Source organism: Oncorhynchus masou, chromosome 15, assembly GCF_036934945.1.
Source record: "Oncorhynchus masou masou isolate Uvic2021 chromosome 15, UVic_Omas_1.1, whole genome shotgun sequence".
Taxonomy (NCBI): Eukaryota; Metazoa; Chordata; class Actinopteri; order Salmoniformes; family Salmonidae; genus Oncorhynchus; species Oncorhynchus masou.
The window spans coordinates 24,957,531-24,975,995 of NC_088226.1; the positions used below are offsets into that span (position 1 = coordinate 24,957,531).

Here is an 18,465-nt window from a genome sequence, read left to right on the forward strand (position 1 = left end):
GAGGGCACAACAATGCCTATTGCCCCTCGGGAGACTGAAAAGATTTGGCATGGGTCCCCAGATCTAAAAAAAGTTCTACAGCTGCACCACTGAGAGCATCCTTACCGTTTGCATCACCGCCTGGTATGACAACTGCTTGGCATCCGACCATAAAAAAAAGGTAGGCTGGAGCTAGTCTTTGACAATTTTTAATTAGATGAGGGTTGTAATTAGATCAGCCGCCTGTATTTAATGGAGAGATATGCTATGCTACTAGCCTCATACCATGAATATGCATATCCATCTCGAGACAACCCCGAAATAGTGTTTTTTTCTCAAAGTTGTCAGGATGTTACGTGTCCTACTTATATCCGTACACTCGTAACAACTTAAGCATTACGAAACATCTATTAGATCAAATAAACCTCAGGTTGAAAATAAGCCTTTTATTGTTGACCAAATTCGACACTCTTTCATTGACCTCCATACAAAAACTCCTTGCTTGATGGGTGAAACAACGAAAAATGCCACCTGCTGGAGGGAGACATATTTTCCCCTGAGTTGGGCCTCTCTCTTCCCTTTTTTAAAATGCTATTTTTTTTAAATATCAGCAGATTTAAAAAAAAAATACATTTTTATTAACAGTAACATGCAAAACAAAAACATAACAGCCAGAGGGATTCCACAAAGAAATGAGAAAAACCCAGAAAAAAGCCGAATCCACATTATATCAATTCAAATACAGACATAAAGCGAATACATTTTTAAACATTTTGTTTTGTATACGTTTAAAAAAAATAGTTTTCCAAATCAGAATTTAAAAATCAGAAAAGGGACTTTTTCTTCATAAATTTTGATTTGTCCAAAATTTTGATTCATTTTTCCAAATAAAATAAAGAGATTTATGAAATCAGTGTAGTAAAATAATGTCAAACTTAGACATTTCAATGGTTGTATGCAATTTGAGGCCAAGATATAGTTTTAGATCAGTGCAGAACACTTCACTACAAAAACAATGACAGAGTAAGTGTTCATTAGATTCAGTTTCTAGTTCACAAAAACTGCATTCACTGGTAACATCTGGTATATATTTAGAAATCAAGCTATTACATGGATAGAATCTATAGATAATCTTAAAGGAGATCTCCTTTACTTTATTGGTCACCATAAATTTGTGTGGAGTGAGCTAAGTGTAACAGTATAACTTTAGACCGTCCCCTCGCCCATACCCGGGCGTGAACCAGGGACCCTCTGCACACATCAACAACAGTCACCCACAAAGCATTGTTATCCATCGCTCCACAAAAGCCACGGCCCTTGCAGAGCAAGGGGAACCACTACTTCAAGGTCTCAGAGCAAGTGACGTCACCGATTGAAATGCTATTTAGCGCGCACCACCGCTAACTAGCTAGCTATTTCACATCCGTTACACTCAACCCCCTTTTGACCTCCTCCTTTTCCGCAGCAACCAGTGATCCGGGTCACGGCACCAATGTAACAGTATAACTTTAGACCGTCCCCTCGCGCGAAACAGGGACCCGCTGCACACATCAACAACAGTCACCCACGAAGCATCGTTACCCAACGCTCCACAAAAGCAGCGGCCCTTGCAGAGCAAGGGGAACCACTACTTCAAGGTCTAAAAGCAAGTGACGTCACCGATTGAAACGCTATTTAGCGCGCACCACCGCTAACTAGCTAGCCAGTTTACATCAAACGATGAAGCCCAACAAAATATCGCAGAGGGAATAGACTTCCTGTAGAAAATATCCCTTAATAAACTATTGTTGAATTTCGTATCTAGTAGACCAATGCCATTCACCTGGATATCGCTTACAATCAGAGATATTCCAAAATATGCATTATTCTGAAGTAAAGTTTTTATCCCACTAGGTATAGCTTTAATAACAGTGTCATATTCCTTGCTTGAAACCTCAAAGTTGTATCTTTCCATAAATTCTTTCCGTGTAAATAGATTCCCACTAATATTAACTAATTGGCTGACAAGGACAATGTTTTTCGAGAACCATTTATGGTTAAATAACATCTTGTTTCTATGTAATATCGACCCATTGTTCCATATAAAACATTTATGAGGTGAAAAGTTGTGTTAATACAATAAAGCCCAGCACATTAAAGCCTGCTTGTGAAAAGCCACCAGTTTCACAGGAAGTTTACCCACAATATATGGACGTTGAAGTAAAAAATTAAGCCCTCTGAACTTCTGAAAAACAAAACGAGGTATAATATTCCAGAAACTGAGGATTTTTATGTATCTTTTAATCCAGTTGACCTTTGATATCTGATTGAAGAGGGTGAAGTTGAAGACATTTAGACCGCCATCACAAACCCTGTTGGCGATAAACATCTCTTTTTATCTTATGTGGCTTGTTTTTCCATATGAAGTTGTACAAAAGCCTATCTAAGGTACAGCAAATAAATTTGGGAATGTCACTTGATGAAAAAAGATAGCCCCTCAGCTTTGGATAAAACCACTCTTCCTTGAAGATTTAAATCCCTCCCTAACCATGAGGATAATTATTTTGTAGACCGATTCAGTTACAGGGTTCAAATTAAGATAATTCACAGCTTTGAGATTTTTGGTGATCTTTACACCGAGGTAGGTTACAGTATTTTTTCAGAGATGTTACAATCTGCTGGATTGACAGCTCCGTTCAAAACAAACATCTCACGTTTGAGATTTCATGCCAAACCTGAGATTCTTCCCCTTCCTCTCTGAGAAACCAGGTATCACGTAAGTTAGCCCGAAGTGTCGTGAAACATTAGAGGAACTGTTGCGATATTGTCGTCCCTTTACGGCGTACCGCCATTTTAAGTTGAGGACAGATCGTTTCCCTCCCCCTGGCAAGAAGCTAACCAAGCTGAATCCTCTGTATCTCTCGGTTGCTGAAGTATATTCATCTGTGGGAAAACATCTTGCTTTGAACAAATAGAGCGCACGCTCTTATTCCACGTTGCCTGATTCGGGCTCTCGGAGTTTTAAAGGGATTGCATGAAGAGCTGAGGTGAGTAGGGTATAAATGTATAGTACCCCTGAGTGGCGGCACGAGGCCTATGCTATGGTGGACAGTCGTTAGGTAGACTGGAATATGTAACGTTAACTAAAATAGACATGTTAAAATGTACCATATTTCGTTTTAGGTGTCTGGTCTTCCTGCAATTAACTTACTTAAATGCTTTGGTGGATTGGCTAGCTAACGTTATCCAGGGTGGTCCATTGTTTGACTGCGTTGTTAGCTAACGTTAGCCCAACAATGAGGTGTCTAGTCGGAAGCCAGACAACTAGCTCTAAAGGCGTCCTCATCCGAAACTGTTTGGTACAGTTCGTGCGTATATTATGGTTACATTTTGCGACGTTGTTCGTTTTAGTCTAGAGAAAGGTGCAATTGCGTCCCGAAATTCGGGGCGTTCCTGCATATGGGCATTCCTGCATCTGCAAGAACCCCTATCCACTTCACATTAACAGCACTTACAGTTGACCGGGACAGCTCTAGCAGGGCAGGAATTTGCCACACTGACTTGTTGGAAAGGTGTGCATCCTGTGATGGTGCCACGTTACTGAATTCTTCAGTAAGGCCATTCTACGTCTATAGAGATTGCATGCATGGCTGTGTGCACTATTTATACACTTGCCTGGGGGGGGGGGGGGGTGTTGTGGTGTGTTTACGTTTCATGCACAAATACCGTGAAGATCTTGAGGCCCGTTGTCGTGCCATTCATCCATCACCTCATGTTACGGCACGGCCCCCTGTCACAAGGGTCTGTACACAATTCCTAGAAGCTGACAATGTCCCAGTTCTTCCATGGCCTGCAATCTCACCTGACATGTCACCCATTGAGCACGTGTGGGATGCTCTGGATCGAAGTGTACCAGAAGGTATTCCATTTCCCGCCAATATCCAGCCACTTCGCACAGCCATTGAAGAGTGGGACAACATTTCACAGGCCTGATCAACTCAATGCAAATGTCACGCTGCATGAGGCAAATTGTAGTAACACCAGATACTGACTGGTTTTCTGATCCACGCCCTTACCCCCCCAAGAAAGTATCTCTGACTAACAGCTACATCTGTGTTCCCAGTTGTGAAATCCATACATTATGGCCTAATGCATTTATTCCAATCGTTTGATTTTCCTTATGAACAAACTCAGTAAAATCGGACTTTTGCTTTTTATATTTTTGTGTGTATATGAATTACCAGCAGTCAGCCTAAACCATTCACTATTCTAGCTAGCTATACTTGTAAATGTGTTATTTTCCTTGAAGCTTCCAGGTAAGGCAAGATTGAGCTTTGTTTGGTAACATTGATCAGTTCTTCTAGACACTAGCTTCGAAGCTAGTTCCACACATGAAAGTAAGATGTTGCCTTACATTTGCAGAAGAAATTGGGCTGCACATGGTTGTCACAATGGTCCTCCAAGCCTTTGTGGCTCTGTCCACACTGTTTAATGGCAACACTGATGCAACTCCGTCTGCATATTATTAGTAACTACGTAGTTTATGAACTAAACATCTATTTTTCTCGCTGCAGGTGAAAGATGACCCAGTTTTTACCCCCCAATCTGCTGGCCCTATTTGCGCCCCGGGACCCCATACCATTTCTGACCCAGTTGGAGAAGCTTCCCCATGAAAAACACCACAACCAGCCATACTGTGGCATCGCTCCCTTCATCAGGCACTTTGAGGTAAGGCAAACCTACCTAGCTCTTGTGCAATTAAACTCTTCGTGAATGAGATGGATAGTTGGCTGTCTTGTATATTATTTGATTGAATGTCTTTGGCCCTCTAACTTTTGGACTGTTTTGATAGGACCCCAGAGATGCCCCTCCCCCCACTAGGGCAGAAACTCGCGATGAGAGGTTGGAGAGGAAGGTGAGACAATTGGTAGAGGGATCGCTTCCCTTTGGCCATTTCTTTCGGCTTTTTAGTCAAACCTCAATGCGTATCTGAATAAGACTGGAAATCTTCTGTGGGGTGTACTAGTACATGGCTCTAATGTAGATATAAAGTAACAATTTGGGGTTTGAGTCTGAGGGGCCTAGCTAACCTGTTTCTGTTTTACAGAGGAGGGAGAAGATCGAGAGGAGGCAGACTGTTGTGGAGACAGAACTGAAGCTCTGTAAGTTGACATGGATGAGCTTTGTGACCTTCATACGATTTACTGAAAGTTGATGGAAGTCAGGTTGTAATATTTTCTTCTGCCTTCTAGGGGATCCACACAATGACCCCAATGCTCAGGGGGATGCCTTCAAGACCCTGTTTGTGGCTCGTGTGGTAAGTGTGCATTATACAGGCTACCTTCCATGTTCCATGGCATCTTTACCTTCTCTTCCATCCTGTTTTGGCCACTGATACTAAAGCCAGGTAGTGATTAATAACAAATTAAGCATACATTCGCCGCAATAAAATGAAAACCAGGCAGCGACTTCTTGAAGCATAACTTTTTCTATTGAATGGTATAAAGCCCAGAAGTGTGTTCTGAAGACAACTCTAAGACCAGGCTGTCAATAAACTCTACACTGTTGTATTTAAGTCGCTCTGGATAAGAGCGTCTGCTAAATGACTTAAATGTAATGTAATGTATTTGGCGCATGTGACAAGTAAAATTTGATTTGAAAAGGGGTTTTCCTCTAAGTTCTGATGGGATCGATGTTAACTGTTATCATTGCTGCAGAATTATGACACCACGGAATCCAAGCTTCGCCGTGAGTTTGAGGTCTACGGACCCATCAAACGGGTAAGTTTTATAATACAACTTATGAGACATTTGTTAGTGGCAATTGGTCCTCTGTGTGGGCCCCCCCCCCCCTCCCCCCACAGCTTGTTCAGCTAGCGTTATTATAGTCACTCTCTTCCAGATCTACATCGTCTACAACAAGAGGTCAGGGAAGCCCAGAGGCTACGCCTTCATAGAGTACGAGCACGAGAGAGACATGCACTGTGAGTACCACGAGAGACCAACCCCCTCATAACCCACCTCATCTCAAATGAGTCAATGCTGGGAGGGTACATGGGTGGGATAGTAGTTTTTTTTTAAGGACTGAAAAGAAAGGTACCCGAAATAAAATTACTAGATGAATTTTACGACCATGCAAATGGTTAGAATTTCACGATAGCTTTACAAGTTGTACCAGTTGGGGTTACTGACTTTTAGTTAACATCAGCACCTTGTACTCTTGCCCAGTGCAGGAGGAACCCTCTTGACTGAATTAGCACCTTTTATGGAGCAAACTGGCTCGGCTTTGTTTTTAAAATGTAACTATTTTCTGTACTGCACAAGCAGCTTATGCTTTCCTTGGTGCGATTTCCCTTTGAAGGGCCAGGATCAGCGATGGTTTCACATTTATCCATAGTCCTTGGGCCACTCTTAATATCTGCCGAATGTAAAAAAATATATATATATATTTAAAAAAGTGTTCATACTGCTGAGCCACACCGAGCTGTACTGCGCTGGCCTGATTATGCAGCGAGGACATGAATGGAATGTATCCAAGCCAGCAGAGTATGGTTTGGATTGGCACAATGGTATGAAAAGGGTCAGAGAAGGAGAACTAGCTGGAAAGTAGGCTTGGGCGGTATCCAGATTGTCATACCCTCATACCGACCTTACTGGGATATTCGGTATTGCCGGTTAGAATGTAACTCAAATGACAGTTTGCTGCAAGCACAAAACCAATATTTGCCAGCTATGCCCTTGATCCAGGAGGTTATTCTCTGCTTTTACCAAGTGAATGCTTGATTTAGAAGAAGCTAACCACTTAGATAGTTGGCTAACTAGCTACTAAATTAGCTAACCAAATGCAGAAGTTGGCACCTTTTTAGGCAGTTCACTTTTAGACTTCCCATAGTGTAATTAAGTCACCTTGCGCAAGCTGCACAACAGTGAGTCACTCCCATGGCTCTGGTCTCTCTCATAGTTGTGTGCCTGTGAACAGGCACCACATGACTGGGGACTACTGTAAGCTTCATAATAATGTGACAGGTGAAATGAAGAACTCTGTTCTTTGTCTCCTAACGTGATTGATTGTGGGTGTTTACTTAAGTAGCTACAAATAAAATGTATTAATGAACCTCAAATAGTTTAAACGGTGTAGACGGTATGGAAAACCATCCCGTCTTTTTCCAAATACCCCGGTATACGGTATACTGCCCAAGCCTATTGGGAATGGGGTTAAAAATATGGACCCACAGTCCATACGAGTTAAAGATTAAAACTCTGAACACAAGGGTCCCCAAAATCCTTCCATCCTTTATATTTTTACAACTGAGTTTGGAAATGCGATATGTTATTAATTAGGGGAGACAAGGTGCTGAGTAAGTTTTGTGTGATGTCTGTCTTGTGTGGCGCATGATGACCTCTTGACTAACTCAACTACGAAAGGGTTTCTGTACTGCACTTGTCTGAGTGAGTGCAGTTAGTCCAGCCATGACACTTGTATGTGGTGGTGCCATTTGGTGGGAAGGTTTGGCCTATGTTTTTGTATGTATAAACAACTTCTAAGCCTTGTTCTTCTGGTCACCTTGAATGTCTTTGCTTGCTGTAGGTTAGGCCTGTAATAGTTAGGAGTGTTAAGTCATCAGTGGAACAGGTAGGCTTCCTGGTTGGACAACCAATGGTAAGCTACAGGTCACCAACAGGGTAGTTCTTCCCCTTGTCTGGTTAACTTGGGTACCCTCATCTCTGTGCTTTTGTGACACTAGGCCATTTCTATCAGCTCATATCAGTGGTCCTCCACCCTGGTCCTGGCGAGCTACCATGCCAGCTGGTATTATTCTCATTGATCGAATTTAAACAAATTATCAGGCAGAAGGGTGTTCCAGGTGTAAATCAGTTGCTCTCTAAGATTGCTATTTACTGGCCAACTTCCAGGCCGACTACTTGCCAGATCTCACAACACCTGGGTAGGTGTTTTACATGTCAGCTAAAATCATATAAAATAAGAATCTGGCGCCTGACTGCTAGTTGGTGATGAGGCAAGTCCGCACAGCGCGACTGCAGTGTCGCTGGCCTGGAATGTGGCCGCTGATTCATTGCTGGAACACTTAGGGTCATGCACCCAGGGTGCAATGAACAGGCAGGGAATAGTGTTCCCCAGGACCAAGGTCGTCCACCCTTGGTATGATGTGACTCAGGTGAGGGTTGACTTGTGAGGGGATGTCAATGCTGGCTCTGTAGTGTATTAACTGTTTGTTGTTCTCATTGCCACTGCAGCCGCCTATCTGTGATGGCTATTGGCCAGAGCTGGCTTGCAGATGATGATGGTTATGATACATCTACACCCTACTACCACAGCTCAGTATATGGTTGGTATGATGGGTTTGTATGATGGGTAAGCTTTCTTTCCACCCTCCATCCTCCTATTTAGGGAAGAGGAGCTACGTTCAATGGGCAAAGCACATTTTTTTTTAAGTTGCTTAAATGTTGCTTGAACAATACTGACATTGATAAGACGGATCTGGTGCTTTGACCATTGAACGCACCCCCAGGCCATTAGTCAGTTAATGGGTGCCTTTTGAGTTTTCCTTTTGTGTTAAAGCCACCTCAGATGTATCCCTTTTATTACTTTAACATAGGCCTAGGTGCTTTTACTATTTTAGTATTTGTTGTCTGAAACAGCATTTTATCAGGTTCTCTTTGCGTAATAATTATGAAAATGATTTTTTTTTTGCATAACATTGCATCAAAAAGACCACACGCCCAAAACGAAATCCTCTAGCATTGTAAGTTAAGGTCTTTTCTTGTGTGCGTCGAGCTGGCTTTAATGGAATAGGCTTACGAGGGGACTCAACACTTTTACAGGAAGGCACATACTTATGCACATATGTAGCTTTGTCCCTACTATATAACTAGGCAAGAGCAGATGTCGACGAGCATAGCGATAGCTCATTCAGACATGGCAGTCATCTCACCCCCAGATCTCTTTACCACAGCTGATTGCAAGGATCCGGTGTATACAGCTAATAGAGCCAGTCAAGTGAGGAAACATGTCACCACTTGAACTTGCTTACATTTATTCTAGCCTACACCAAACATGTATCTAATTTTCTCTGGGTGCATACCTTTTTGTTTCTAAATTATTATTTTTTTTTTTTGATATGCACCATATGTGTGCTTGTATAGTAAGAATGTATTAGGCCTTCTTTTTGGGGTTTGCGTTAAGGCAACCCACCCTCCTTTGAGTGAAGTCCTCTCTGATTGGTTGAGAAGGTTATGGTTTGTGGTAAGACAAACCCGGATTGATTAGTGAGGGGTTGTGGTAAGGCCCCCTGGTAGTATAAACCTGTGAGGTGTCATGAAAGTAGTGGTGATTTGCTATGATCTAGAGGGGGTTCTGGTAAGGCCCTCTGGCTATAAAAGTGAGTGGTTCTGGTAAGGCCCTCTAATTGGATATAAAGAGGAAAGAGTCCTCTGCCGTTTCCCATTGGATCGTCTACCACAGCAGAGCAGACCAGTGTAGAGGCCAGGATGGGTCATCATGGATCCTGCCGAATTCTTCGGTCATAAGAGACTGATCCCAAGACTGTCTGGCCCAAGGGAGTATATATTTGTGTGTGTGTTCTGGGTTTGACTCGGAAGCTGCAGACTATGTGGTGTTAAATCTGGCAGTGGCTGGAGCCTGCCAATTTGGCTTGCAACTGGAAGCCCTATGCTCCCGGCGGTTCTGAGTCCGACACTGCGCTCTTGTCCAGGTGGTGGTAAGATAGTTGGTCAAAACAAACACAACAGCCCATAAAGCCTCCACTAAGGTATGTGTATATAACTTGCCACATTTTCTCATATCACGATGATTCCCTCTACTATATCTCCCCCTCCAGACAAGTATTACAAGGTCAGAGGTTGTATGTAAGGCAACCTAATTTACATTAGCCTCACTATAGTCTGAAGCACAACATGTATAGGGTAAGAAGCTATGTTTGTGTAATAAGCAGCATTGTCATACAAGGTTGTGTATTCTGGCAATTGGAGTAAATATTCAAACCAATGTCACTGGTATTTTATGTCTCGCTGAGCTGGGGGCTAAGAACACCAGAAGTGGTCGTGCCAGTGATGGCTATTGCAGGACGTGTCTAAGGTGTCAACATTTGCAGGGCAGTATCCACCTGGTTTGTCACTAACCAGTTTCCATCCAGTTTTTGAAAAGTCATACCGTATTAAAGCAAATCATGACAGCTGTGATGGAAACATGAAGTTTCTGTACAATTTTATTAATGCGGAGTTTGACAAGGTGGGATCTTTCTGTAAAATTAATTGTGTGAAATAGCAGTGTTAGTGCTTTTAGGGGCAAATATTGATAATAATTACTGTCTTATCAAAGTAAACTTGGAGTCAAGCGACTCCAATTCTACGACTCTGGCAACCATGCAGTTTAATAGGCTACAGATAAAATATTAATGATGAACTTCACATGGTGTTGAAAGTGCACGGCGATGAGCTTGATTCTCCTTTCCAATAAATGTTTGTTCTTATGCTGGTGACATGATGCTTGACTGCTGTTTGACAAAATATTCTCTCATCCATTATCTTGTGTGGACTAGCCTACCCTTACTGTATATGCGAGCTGTTGGCTAGAGCACACGCCAAGACCAGCGTAGGCACATTTGCTATTAAACGCAACAGTTTGTGACAATTGGTTGTTAAATGTTTGTATAAACAATAAATGTACATGAACTTCGTCATCACGCACAGATTTTTATCTGCCACAATTGGGTTTGGTTAGAAAATTCACGTTTTCTTTCATGCGGATTTAAGAATATTTGCATTAAATTCTGTCGCCAATTGGGTGGAAACCTAACTCTAGGCCAACCACTAGGGACACGCAATATTCAATAATGCATTATTGGTAATGGTCTCGAGCTGACACTGGTAGCTTTAATGCATTTTTACACAGAATCCCATGAGATTATAGTTATGAAAGGCTGTGTATTTTCAATATGACTATGGAGCAATTTAAATGCATAGTTGTAGGTAAATCTTAGCCAAAGCTACCTGAGCCTTTCATGCGTCACACTATAATTTAAGGGTATGCATATAATTGATATTGGGCATTTTTGCTTGCTTCCTTGAATGAATTAGCTTATAGTCTTGGGCAATGTCAAGATTGTTGATTGGTCTAATCTCCTCAAACTCAACTCTGGACCTCGAAGCCAGTTCTCCCCCCCCCCCCAACTCACCCATCCCCCAATTGTTCCCCTCTAATTAGGGACTGATTTAGACCTGGGAAACCAGGTTGGCAATTGAGGCAGAACAGAAAAGCAGCAGGCTCTGGGCCACGTAGGTTACCCCTGGTCTAAACTGACCTTTTAGCTTCAAGGTAAAAGGAGCCATGCAACAGTAAGAGGTTGACCCTCTGACAGTGTGGTCACTTGACCTAAGTAAGATTTAAATTATTTTAAGCGGCGTTTCACTTTTCGGTCTCTGGTGCTCCACGTGAAACGGAACAATCATTATAGGCCAAACTTCAATGTTTTTAAAAATATATTATATAATGCATATAATAAAATGTAATGTTTTGAGATTTTAATGATTAATGCGTAGTTCACAAAAACATTATCTGCTATACCGGCTCACTTGTAATTTGCGGCTAGAATGCTTTTCTTTATCCCTCTTTAACGTTTTCAAAATAAAGATTTACTGAAGTAAAGTGCTTGCACAACAAAATACTTACTGTGGTATATCTTCAAAAAAAGATCGATGTGCAGGTAAATGCAGTATTTAGTGGTGGAAAAAGGTCTACTACTACTACATGGTCTGTCTGCCCAGAGAGCAGCTCCACACTACCTCACCTGCTCCTGGTCAGTATATTCATGCACTCTTTGTTAACCTTACCTTTGAAACCGCAGAGCTCCATCTTACCCCTCAACCTTTCTCTCATCACCCCCCCCCCCCCCCCCTTTCCTCCAGCTGCCTACAAGCATGCAGACGGGAAGAAGATCGATGGAAGGAGAGTGCTGGTGGATGTTGAGAGAGGCCGCACTGTGAAGGGATGGCATCCCCGCAGGCTAGGTGAGGAACTGCACATGATTTCTGTGACTATAATTAACAGATTCTCTTTGCACTGGCCATTTTATGAATCCCTTTAATGTTAGTCAGTTTTAAATACAAATCATATACAAATTTAATGTATCCTCAACCAGGCGGTGGTCTTGGTGGGACAAGGAGAGGCGGGGCTGACGTCAACATCAAGCACTCTGGAAGAGACGACACGTCACGTTATGATGACCACCCCCCAATTGGAGGGTGAGTAACTACACTGGGCCCTTGGGGTGGTCCACTAAGAGAGGGTTACGTTACCCTATTCTAAATAGGCCCTATCCATTAGACCTGAAAGAAATGTATAGATGTAGCAATATAGAAAAATTATCTGAAGACAAAGGGGATTTATTACCATATTCCTTAGTTACATCGATCCAATTATTTTAGATCTATGCAAGTCTAGAGGGTATGGGCTAGCGGTAGACTTGGGATTGGACATTTTGGTGTGACTGACTTGAAGTTTTCTGTAGTGGTTTGTCAGTTGACTTATTTTTGCCCTTCTCTTCACCTCAGGGAACGAGAGCGCGAACGTGGACCTGAGCCCAGAGGGGAGCGCAGAGAGCGCAGCCGTGAGCGTGAACGTGGGGGGGAGAAAGAGCGTGGTGGCGAAAGACGGCGGTCCCGGTCCCGGGAAAGACGCAGGCGCAGCTCCCGCTCCAGGGAGAGGGGCGACAGGGGTCTGGGCCTGGCAGGGCCCGCAGAGGAGAGCGTAGGGGGTGGCAGGAGGAGAGATCGAGAGAGGGAGCGGGGGGGAGGAGGACCAGGGGGAGACAGTCATAGCAGGGAGAGGAGCAGAGACAAGGGTGAAAGGAAGAGGAGGAGCCGCAGCAGAGAGCGCAAGCGAGACCGGGAGAGGGGCAAGGGCGGCGAGGGGGATGAGGGCATGGGGCTTGGAGACGGTATGGTGGGGGAGGGAGGAGAGAAGATGCCTGAAGAGCCTAGTGTGGGTGAGGAAGGGGGAGAGGTGGGAGAGGAGCGCGGCGGTAGGGAGCGGGACAGAGAAAGGGAGCGGGACCGTGACCGGAGGCGCAGCCACAGGGACAAGGACCGGGAGAGGGACCGGGAGAGACACAGGGGGGACAGGGAGAAGGACAGGGAGCATAAGAGAGACAGGGAGCGGGGTGGCGGGGAGCGCAGGGAGGACCGGCATGGCACTCTCCTGCCTCCCTCGGCCGAGCAGGACGACGTGGGTAACGGGGAGGCGGGGGAAGCACCGCCCCAGCCAGAGGAGAACAGCCAGGATGGGTTGATGATGGACCAGGAGTCGGTGCAGTCGGGGGAGGGCTACGTTTCCAATGAGAATGGCTACAAGGTGGAGACCCAGGCAGACGAGTACTAAGCGGGGCGTTGCCATTTTTAAGTTCCTGTTTTTTTTATTTTATATATACAACAACCCCACATACCCCTTCCCTGTTTGTGTGAATGATACTGTAATGATATAACAACCTGTCTTTATGGGTTAAGTAGGGTTTTGTTTCTTCTGTATTTGAACCCCCACAAAAGGTCCACACCACAAAATAATTATTTCAAACCCGTCCCTCGGTTCCAAACTGAGAACTGCTCACTGTCCCTTGACATTCTCCCCCAACCGAAACTTTAATCTGACATTCTGCTCTGTCAAGTACTTGTCTGATTACAATCCTTTTACGAGTGAGGCAGTTATGTTAGTTATGTTCAAATATTTCTTTTTCTTAAATCTCTATTGGTGTTAATTCAACCTGGGTTGTTTTTCTGGGGGTAATAGGGGCTAAATTGTTTAGGTTTTGTAACACCCCCCCCCCCCCCCCAAGTGATTTGTATCAATCCATGAGCAGATGAGAAAATAAAAAATATATATATTTGAGCCTTCATATGTTCCTTTTTCACTTTAAAGTACAACCCTGAGAACATCTTACTCAACTGTCTGAACCCATATGTCTATCTATTCTCAAGAAAATGTACACCAATTGCTAGGTTTCCATCCAATTGGCGACTGATTTTCATGCAAATATTCTTATGCATTTTCCCACCAAAGATGTTTCCAGTCAATTTACTTGTTGCAAATAAAAGGCTGTGCGTGATCTAGTGAAAATAAAAATGCATTTTGCGGTTAAATTCCGATGTATCGAAACCCATTGAACTAGCTTTTCCTTATCGCATTTAACCTCACTGATTGTTACCAAACAAATGTGTTATAGCGTCTGCCCCCTTTGTTATTGGCATATGTCCTCTAACCAACAGCACGAAGTTGGCTAGAGTACACATATAGCCTACATGAGATGTGGACAAAAGAGTGAGTCTTTATTTTTCAAACAGCAGCCAAGCATTGACTATCATCTCACCAGAATAAGACCCTGGATATTTATTGGAAAGTAACATCAAGCTAAATACCGTGCAAATTATATTAATTGATTTAATCTGTAGTTTTCCCGACTAGTCGCGCTTTCCCGACTAGTCGTAGTGGGAGGACCACATGTCAACGCGTGACTCCCAAGTTTAGGTCGATATGATGGTTGTATCAATATTTGCGCATAAGTGTTTCCACTGACATTTCTCGCATAATTAACTTTACCAACACATTCCACCTTGTCTAGTTGACGTTTGTTTCCGTCAGGCCTGTCATTACTTTTTATCTGCCGAACTTTGCTTGCATAAAAAGGTTGGATGGAAACCGGGTTATTGAACAAGGTTGAAAATGGGGGGGAGAGTAAGGAAATGTGTTGCAAAGTGCATGTCTACGAGTTGGCCAATATTGCTCATTTTTATTCTGTAAAGCAAGTTGGGGGAACCCCCTGAATGGAATTGTTCTGATTCTTCTGAAATAAAGTTTTTTAAATTTTAAATATTGAACATTTAGTCGGTCATCCTTTTCAGTAATCTAAACTACCAGGTTTATCATCGGTTGGCATCCGACATTATGGTGCATTGCTGCCACCTACTGTACTGGAGTGTAGCCCAGTGACTGGGAGAACTAAATCATACGTTATGGGGCAAATTTCACGCCATGTGTATTGCATTTAGACAAAAATAAATTGTAAACACGATAAGTTGCTAATGTAAACGTATTTTCAAGGAAGAGTGAAATTTGTTAATCAAAAACTAAACAATTGAAAGCAAAATGTATTTAACATTAAAAGCAAAACCCCAAAACTTGCAAACACTATTTTAAAGTGAGAGCAAAACCGAAATGATTTAAAGGTTTTCAGTTAATCTTTCCCAACAACCAATCCTATTGAATCCATTTAGCCTACACTCTTGCCTGCATTTTCTACCTTTTGGTTATGCTACTCACATCTTGGCTCTCGATTTCTTTGCTTTCACTGCCAGTTTGATTAAGTTTTGGCTTTTTTTGTGAAGGGTGGTATTTAGAGGGAGATGTATACAATGAGTCTCCATTGGTCCACTAGTTTGAGGGATGGTTCACCTTAACCCAATCAATTAACTTTCATATTATTTTGGCTACCACCACTGCAAATCTGCAAATCTTTCTCACTGTGGCCACATGTTCTGAACATGGCAAACCAGTTGCTAACACCTGCGCTGAACTTTGGGCAACAGGTAATTCATATGTTTACCTAAATAGTTACATGGTTTTGTCATTAAATGTGTTTGACACACTTCTAATATCTGTACATTATTGACCCGTGACTGACAATTGTGAAGTACGTTGGCTTGTCAGACTAGCCAAATGGATATGGAATGAATCGCAAGACTAATGTTCCAGCTAGCCACTGCCAGCCGTAGTGAAAGGTTTGCTCAGAGCGGGTTAGCGAGCTAGATTGAAATACAACAGCGACAACCCTGAATAGCTATTCCCATAATACCTGAAACCTAGACCCAATCTTGCCTGATACCATGAATTGTATAATATAATTATAATGATATGCTTATATACTATGAAACGCAACATGTAACAATTTCATTTATTTTACACAATGCCATACACGTGATCTGCGGTTGAGCTGCTGGTCAGACGTACTACCAAATTCCCTAAAACGATGGAGGCGGTAGTACGTCTGACCGGCAGCTCAACCGCAGATCACGTGTATGGCATTGTGTAAAATAAATGAAATTGTTACATGTTGCGTTTTATATTTTTGTTTAGTATATAAGCATATCATTATAATTGGTAGAGAAATTAACATTAAATTCTCTGGCAACAGATATGGTAGACATTCCTGCAGTCAGAATGCCAATTGCACACTCCCTCAACTTGAGACATCTGTGGCATTGACAAAACATCACATTTTAGTTGCCTTTTGTCCCCAGCACAAGGTGCATCTGTGTAAATACATTAACGGAAAAATAAATATATACATAGTCACATTCACTATTGACTTTAGGATATATTAACCTGTTTTCCAAAGACACTATTGTGTTATACAGTTTTAAACAGTTTTTTATATACAGAGGAAGGAGACATGAACCTGCACTCAGAATATCTCAGACTGAGGAGCAGGCAGACAAACTTCCCAAATAGGGGAGAAGCACTCAACCGACTAGAAAGTAATACAAAAATGGTCCAAAGACCTCTCGTATTGCCAACCTTACTACAATGGCAGCAAATATTCTTATGAATTCAACAAAACATAATGAAAGGAAACTTTATTTATATCACACCTTTTCCTGAAGTAAATGGTTTCACTCACTACTCTACCCACGAACTGCTGCGTTCTTTGATATCTACATTGCACGTGAGGTTGATGGAAACATTTTCACTTTGTCACATATATATGAGCACATAATGTTCAAAAGTGGTATCAGACAACATTATTTGAGTGACAGAGTTTAACATGAGCTATTTTGAGAAGGCATTACTTACTATAGATTATAGCCCATGTCGACTGTCTACTTTACGAGGGGCCATCTCCACTCATAGATAGTGTCTTCAAAGTGAAACAACATAAAACAGAAACCTCTAGGTCTTTTAATGAGGTGTAACTGTTGTATAATTTCCCAATGCCAACAAATTATACTGATGGTAAAGGAGGTCTTCTTAGTGCCAGTGTAACAGTATAACTTTACGTCCGTCCCCTCGCCCATACCCGGGCGTGAACCATGGACCCTCTGCACACAGACAACAATTACCCACGAAGCATCGTTACCCATCGCTCCACAAAAGCCGTGGCCCTTGCAGAGCAAGGGGAAGCACTACTTCAAGGTCTCAGAGCAAGTGATGTCACCGATTGAAACGCTATTAGCGCGCACCACTGCTAACTAGCTAGCCATTTCGCATCGGTTACACCAGCATGAGAGAGAAAGAGATAGAGTCTCAAGACTATAGTCTGGTTTAGGAAGGGAATGTCTATGGAATGGTTTATGGAAACAAGTTGTTCCTCAAGTACTGCAAGAAGTAGTGGCAGAGGTGGTTTAACTTAACATCAGAATCCCATGTAGGTGTCTTTGGCAATGCCTGCCCACTTATCCTTCAGCACATCATGACCCCCATGCCACTGAGATTCAAGGTGTGCCACAAACACGCTGGCTAGGCTACCTAGACTTTTAATTCAAATTGATTGAAACTAACCTATCAACATAGTGATGACATATACTGTGTGAATAACTTTTTAACTACAGGTGCGTAATAAACGATGCACCCTACATAAAGCAAGCTCAGACCTATTTGTTCTATTGTCCAATTGCAGTTGTCTGTGTCTGTGTAAGGGACCCCCCATTTAGTCTCACATTCATATGAACAAGTACAAGGTTGCTACAGTTCGACAGGTCATTCGTCCTCCCTAGGGTCTTAAGTTGGAATAACTCCTAGCCCACTGAGTGTTTTACAATGTTAATGGTTACAATGTTATGGTTGTCCCATAGATCTCTAAATGTCCTTTCACTCTTTGCAGGAGTTCAGCAATCCAGAATCGGAATCGGGATCATGCTACTATGAGGCTGAACAAGAATTGTTCCACCGCACCAGGGTACAGAGAGGGATGAAAGACACCTTTACTCTACATCTTCACTGAGTCTCCACACCTTCACATTTCATCCTGTAAAATAAAGTACATTTTGTGCATGCTGTTTTCTTTATCTTCACATTTCTAAATGTTGCATTAGATAGACAATTTAGGTTGACTTGATGAAAGATGATTCATATCTGTTTTGGTTTTGTTGGTCATACTTGCTGTAGTCTGATCTTTTTGGGCCAGACTATTAATGTTTAGGGTACATAATGTTCATGTATCAGCAAAATTAGGGGGCAGGAAGGAAACTTGCCAGAAGTGAACATGGATAGTACAGTAGTAGCTAGCTAGCTAGAATGTCTAATATGTCACTTGTTTTAGTGTAGACTGGTTGTTTTAACGTTTAGAAAGTGTGTGTGACGAGTCATACACCCTATACGATGTCTGAACACCGAAGGTTTCTGCTAGCTAGCTACTTTGTGTGTGCTTTTGTTTATCACGGGGGGGGGGGGGGGGGGGTCGTCATTAGTTACCACTGCCACAAA

The 18,465-nt window shown here is 42.6% G+C and overlaps 1 protein-coding gene across 1 annotated transcript; it reads left to right on the forward strand.

Moving 5' to 3' along the window:
* The first annotated feature begins 2,799 nt into the window (after positions 1–2,799).
* Positions 2,800–14,864, forward strand: LOC135556026 (U1 small nuclear ribonucleoprotein 70 kDa-like). The gene is made up of 10 exons (XM_064988889.1): positions 2,800–3,005; positions 4,533–4,686; positions 4,811–4,873; positions 5,066–5,120; positions 5,211–5,275; positions 5,676–5,738; positions 5,860–5,941; positions 11,904–12,005; positions 12,137–12,239; positions 12,549–14,864. The coding sequence occupies exons 2-10, from the start codon at positions 4,540–4,542 to the stop codon at positions 13,372–13,374; spliced, it is 1,506 nt and encodes a 501-aa protein (XP_064844961.1). The 5' UTR covers positions 2,800–3,005; positions 4,533–4,539; the 3' UTR covers positions 13,375–14,864.
* The last annotated feature ends 3,601 nt before the right edge of the window (positions 14,865–18,465 follow it).